Source organism: Loxodonta africana, chromosome 11 (assembly GCF_030014295.1).
Source record: "Loxodonta africana isolate mLoxAfr1 chromosome 11, mLoxAfr1.hap2, whole genome shotgun sequence".
Lineage (NCBI taxonomy): Eukaryota > Metazoa > Chordata > Mammalia > Proboscidea > Elephantidae > Loxodonta > Loxodonta africana.
Genome location: NC_087352.1, coordinates 22995987 through 23002539, shown reverse-complemented (window position 1 = coordinate 23002539; position 6553 = coordinate 22995987). Strand labels below are relative to the sequence as shown.

The 6553-nt window shown below is 42.3% G+C and overlaps 1 protein-coding gene across 1 annotated transcript in view; it reads left to right on the top strand.

The window, feature by feature from the left end:
* Positions 1 to 3286: 3286 nt before the first annotated feature.
* VSTM1 (V-set and transmembrane domain containing 1) overlaps positions 3287 to 6553 on the top strand; it is a 29303-nt gene continuing 26036 nt past the window's right edge. Inside the window, exon 1 of the mRNA XM_064294232.1 lies at positions 3287 to 4909. Within this exon, the coding sequence (XP_064150302.1) occupies positions 4873 to 4909 (37 nt within the window). The 5' untranslated portion in view covers positions 3287 to 4872. The remainder of the gene's footprint in view (positions 4910 to 6553) is intronic.

Here is a 6553-nt window from a genome sequence, read left to right as displayed (position 1 = left end):
AAAGAAATGCCAGGAGTGGAGCATGTCCTTTGGACCCAGGGTACCTGCACTGAGAAGCTCCTATGCCAAGGGAAGATTGATGACAAGGACCTTGCCCCAGAACTGACAGAGAAAGCCTTCTCCTAGAGCTGGTGCCCTGAATTCAAACTTTTAGTCTAAACTGTGAGAGAATAAACCTCCGTTCATTAAAGCCATCACTCCTGGTATTTCTGTTAAAGCAGCACTAGATAACTAAGAGAAACACCATCTCCGTTCGTGTATCCTTAGCCATTGGTCAGTTCTGTAAAAGAATCCTCCATGAGTGATATGTTCCCTGCCTGAAGCCCCCATCATCTCCTTCCCTGATCCCTTTGGGACCATCCTTGAGTCTCTGCCCAAGAACAGATCCTTGGATGCCACACTTTTAGGGGTTCTTGTTTTCCTCCATGCTGGTCTCTGGCTTCAGCTCCGCTCTCAGCTCCTCCATCATTTCTCACAGAGGTTCTCCTCCACCATCTTGTGCTGCTCTCACTTCCTAACGTTCCAGGACCTTTCTTGTTTTCATGATATTCCACAAATCCTACTATTCTCATCTTCTATCCTGTACCACTCTTAGTCTTGCCATTCCGTTAGAACATGTTTTATATTTCGTAGGTCCTCCTTCCCAAGAGAGGGGACACTAACCACATGGGTGACAAGGTGTAACCCTAGCTCAACTTCTGACATTATCCAAGATCGAAAGTGATCCTTAGAGCCTCCTGAGAGTCTCATCTGTGATTGTAATCAGAGACTATCACTCGTAGAAATGGCTTCTTGAAGCCTTGGGTGACATAAATTAAGACAGAAAGCATTTGGTTATGGAATATTAAGAAAGTTTATGAAAGCTTATGTACAGTAAAGGGGTAACATGAGGCAGATTTTTTGGTGATGGATTAGATCTGCATATTGATTGTCCTGGTGGTTTCATGTATCTACACATATGAAAAACGGCACAGAACTGTACAGACACATTATACCGATGTCAACTTCTTTGTGTTGATATTATACTATATAATGCACAATGTGCATAACCAGGGGAAACTGGGTGAAGGGTATATGGGACCTTTCTGTACTGTCTTTACAACTTCCTGCAATTAAATTTTAAATATTTTTATTATTGTTGAAAATATACACAGCAAAACATACACCAATTCAACAATTTCTACGTGTACAACGCAGTGACATTGATTACATTCTCCAAATTGTACAGCCATTCTTACCCTCCTTTCCTGATTTATTCCTCCCTTATTAACATAAACTCACTTCCCCCTGAGATTCCTATCTAACATTTTGAGTTGCTGTTAACAGTTTGATTCCATATAGTAAGTTCTTTTCAAAAGATGTGATTCTATAATTATTTTAAAATTAAGTTTTTAAAAAAATGGGATCTGATCAAAGATTCTACAGAAGAATCCTGATCAAAAGGGAGAAAATACAGAACAGAATTTCAAACTTTCGTGGAATCCAGACTTTCTGGAACCACAGAGGCTGGAAGAACCCCTGAATCTATTGCCCTGAGATAATCTTTAAATCTTAAACGAAACATATCCCCTGAAGTCTTCTTAAAACCGAACAATCATTTAGACTAACTAGTAAAGTGTCTGTCTTGAACTTTGTGCTCTTTTAAGAACTATCTATATGGGATCAAATTGACAACAGCAACTCAAAAGATTAGAAAAGAAACTTAGGGGGCAGTGAGTTCATGTTAAAAGTAAAGGAACAATTCAGGAAAGGATGATGAGAATGGTTACACAACTTGAAGAATATAACCACTGTGACTGAATTGTGCAGGTAGAAATTGCTGAAGTGGTGTATGTTCTGCTGTGTATATTCTCAACAGCAACAACAAAAATAAAATAAATTTTTAAAAAATGAGATCTGATTGAAGAGAAAAAGCACAGTCGGATATGGACATGGACTCAGTCTATATCCTATAATCGCAGTACATATCAATCCCAAGGAATTTACCAAAGCAGAGTAGAGAAAGGAATTCAGAGATTGTACTGGCTGTGCAGCCAGCCTGTTCCAAGGACCTTTTTTCTGTTTTGCAACCCATGATAGGAAGGAAAGCTGTGTGTGGGCAGCGTACAACTTTGCTCCAACTATTAAGTTCATTCCTCTCATGTGACCCCAAAATTTTGTATCACAACCACATTCAGGAAATGAGAGGTCATAAAATCTCCCACAAGATAGTCTCTATCTGAAGAGTCAAATTCAAACCTGAAGGTTGAATGCATGTAGATGGACCAAAAATCTCCAGGGCTTGAGCCTGGAGGTTGATGTTGAGGATATTGAAGATTTCTTCGTTAATACAAAAGATGTTGGGTATTAGTATGAAATGGAGTAGTGAATGCTAGTTACTGCACTGTTTTCCTAGGGCTTTCATAACAAAGTACCACAAGCTGGGAAGCTTTAAACATAAACATAAACAGATTCTCTCATGGTTCTGGAGGCTAGAAATCTTAAATCAAGGTGTTGGCAGGGCGAAGCTCTCTCTGAGGGCTCTAGGGAAAATCTGTTCCATGCCTTTCTTTCATCTTCTGGTGTTGCCACAACCCTTGGTGCTCCTTGGCTTGTAGAAGCATCACTCCAATATCTGCCTCCATTGTTACATGGAATTCTCTCTCCCTGTGTGTATCTGTCTCTTTTCCTCTTCTAATAAGAACACCATGTATGAGACAACTATTATAAGACTCAAAGTTTTACACACAGAGAAAAGCATTTTTTGATAGTTATGTGGGTGGGAGGGAGGAGAAGGGGAAATCATTAACTAGATAGTAAACAAGTGTCAACTAGGGTGAAGGCAAAGATGACACACAATATAGGGGAAGTCAGCACAACTGGACAAAATGGAAAGCATAGAAGTTTCCTAGACACATCCAAACACTTTGGGGAACCAAGTAGCTGGGGCTGGGAGCTGAGGACCATAGACTTAGGGGACAGCTAGGTCATAAAGAAAATATTCTACATCTTACTTTGGTGAGTAGCGTCTGGGGTAAGCTTCTGAGTTGCCTTCTAAGGTACAACTATTGGCCCCATCCTGTCCAGAGCAAAGTTGAATGAAAAAAACCAAACACACAAAGCAAATATTAGCCCTAAGGACTAAAGGACCACATGAACCAGAGACTCCACCAGCCTGAGCCACTGGATGGTGGCCAAAATAAACGTTTGTTTATTAAAGCCACTCATGGTATTTCTGTTATAGCAGCACTAGAGAACTAAGACCTACAGCTTGCTCCATCTTTGAGCCAAAGCCTTGCCTCATCAAAAGGATGTGGTCATTGTGATGTGGTGTTTGGGTGGAGTTAACCTGGTGGGAGGAAGAAAGGGAGTATCTATATATCTCTATATACCATGGACTGCCAAAAGAACAAACAAATCAGTCTTAAAAGAAATATAACCAGAATTCTCCTTAGATGTAAAGATAGTGAGACTTTGGCTTATTTTGGACATATCATCAGGAAAGATTAATTGCTAGAAAAAGACATCATGGTTGGTAGAGTGAAGGGTCAATGAAAATGAGGGAAACCCTCCATGAGATGGATTGACACAACAGCTGTAACAGTGGACTCAAGCATACCAACAATCATGAAGATGGTGCGAGACTGGGCAACATTTTGTTCTGTTTACACATAAGGGCACCATAAGTCAGGGCCAGCTGAACAGCAACTAACAATATATATGTATGTGTGTGTGTATGTGTGTATGTATTTCTATATTTTCTCGATGTTGTTGTTTGCCTTCGAGTAGATTCTGACTCGTGGAGACTCCACGGGTATCAGAGTAGAACAGTGCTCTACAGCGTTTTTTTTTTTTTTTTTAATAATTTAGTTTAGTTTTTGTGGAGAATATATGCAGCAAAACATACACCAGGTTTGACAGTTTCTGCATTTACAATTCAGTGACATTGATTACAGTCTTCAAGTTGTACAACCATTCTCCCCCTTTTTTTTGAGTTGTTCTGTCCATAGAGTTTTCAATGGCTGTGATCTGTTGGAAATAGATCACCAGGACTTTGTTTCAAGGTGCTTCCTGGATGAATTCTAACAGCCAGCCTTTTGGTTATTGGCTGAGTGCTTAACTTTGTGTCACCCAGGGACCCCATACAACTATACACACAGACATATTAAAAAAAAAAAAAAAAAGAATCTATGTGAAAACTTGTAATACCTGAGTAAGCCCTGTGGTCTAGTTCATTGCATTGTACCAAAGTCAATCGCCAGGTTTTGGTAATGCACTATAGTTAGGTAAGATGTTCCTATCGGGGGGAGGTGGGAGGTGGGTACACAGGATCTCTCTGTACTGTTTTTACAACTTCTTCTGAGTCCCTGGGTGGCATAAATCTTTAAGCACTTGATTACTAACCGAAAGGTTGGTGGTTCAAACCCACCCAGAGGTGCCTCAGAAGAAAGTCCTGACAATCTGCTTCCAAAAGGTCACAGCCTTGAAAAGCCTATGGAGCTCAACTCCACTCTGCACACAGGGGGTCACCACGAGTCAGAGTAAACTCGATAGCAACTAACAACACTAACAATTTCAAAATAAAAATTGTTTTTAAAACAATGTCTTGGGCAGGACTTCAAATGAGGCAGGACAGGAGTCAAGGCGGACGGAGTCACACACACTGAGGTTCATGTGTTGGGGGAAGATGTTGTCATTGACGGCTTCTTGTTTCCTGAGTCAGTTGTGAGGAGGAAACTGCACCAGGCAGTGCAGAAATCCAGACAGCTGGAGCTAAACTTCTACCCATACATCCTGGAGACAAAGTGGGCAGAAAGAGAGCCACAACTGCCCCAGCCCTGCTTCTTCCTTTCATCTGCAAAACTGAAGACAGAATTCTGGTCCAGAAGGGATATGATGCTCACAGAATTCCTGTCCCTGCTTTGCCTTGGTGAGTCACCAGGACTAGGACAAATGGGTTTGTATGGGTGAGAAAATGCATGCATAAGTGGGCAAGATGGCAAGTACAGAAACGATGACTTCCATGTATCAGTTATGTACTATGCGTCAGAGTGTGGGGGCAGTGTTGGTTCGGTGGTAGAATTCTCACCTTCCATGTAGGAGACCTGGGTTCAATTCCCGGCCAGTGCCCTTCACGCACAGCCATCACCCATCTATCACTGGAAGCTTGCGTGTTGCTATGATGCTCAGTAGGTTTCAGTAGAGCTTCCAGACTAAGATGGGCTAGGAAGAAAGGCCTGGCAATGTATTTCTAAAAATCAGCCAATGAAAATCCTATGAGTCACAACAGTCAGATTCACCACCAATCATGGGAATGACACAGGACCCAGCAGTACTTAATTCCATTGTGCATGGGGTCACCATGAGTCAGGGGCTGACTTGACAGCAGCTAACAATATGTGTCAGAGTCTGTAGGCTTCACATACGTGAATTCTGGAACTCACACGTTAGAGCCAAAAAATCTGAGATTCAGAGATCTGCTGTGATGCACTGTTTATGCAGTTCAGACATGAGCCACTGGGATAGGATCTCCAAGTCTGTATTCTCCAAATACCACAGCCTTGCCATAAATACTCCATCCGAATATTGTTATTGTTAGGTGCCTTCAAGTTGGCTCTGACTCACAGCCACCCTATGTGTAACAGAACGAAAACATTATCTGATCCTGCTACATCCTCACAATCCTTGCTAGGTTTGAGCCCACTGTTGCAGCCACTGTGTCAGTCCATCTCACTGAGGGTCTCCCTCTTTTTCGCTGACCCTCTTCTTTACCAAGCATGATGTCCTTCTCCAGTGGTTGGAATATTAGGAGGGCAGGATTTAAAGACGTGCGGGACGTGAAGCTCTGGGTTTGGGTATGAGGCTTGCAGAGAAGAGCTACCTCTGAGGTGGATGGATATGAGGGAAATTTCCTGGCCAGCCATGTTTGCAGACAGATTTTAACCAACTTCAATTTGAACAGAGTGTAATTAAACATAAGGAACTCCAGTGGTGCAGTGGTTAAGTGCTGGGCCGCAAACTGAAAAGTCGGTGGTTCGAACCCACCAGACATGCTCTGCGGGAGAAAGATGTGACACTCTGCTTCCGTAAAGATTTACAGCCTTGGACACCCCATGGGGCAGTTCTACTCTGTCCTATAGTGTTGCTGTGAGTCAGAATCAACTTGACCACAGTGGGTTTGGATTTGGGTTTTTTTTTTTTTTTTTTGTAATCAAACAAGCCAGATTGTAAAAAGGAAGACTGGATTCTAATCTAGACTTGGTCACATAGGAGCTCTAGACTTTGATCCAGCAGTTCCACGCCACTAAGCCTATCAGTTCCTCCTCGGTGCAGTTAGGGTGTAGCGGACTGCAGTAATCTTTCTCTGCCCCAGTTCCTTCCTTCTTTGTGTGGTTACAGTCCTCCCCTTTGGGGTACTGTTCTCCCCCACGCACACATTCGTGCTGCAGAGACGGCTATCAGCCACACTACACCAAACCTCCCACTACAGGGCAGAGTAAGAGGGACAATCAAGGCACTGATCTCATCCCTGTGTATTAGTTTCCTTAAAAAAAAGAAAAGTTCCCATCAAGTG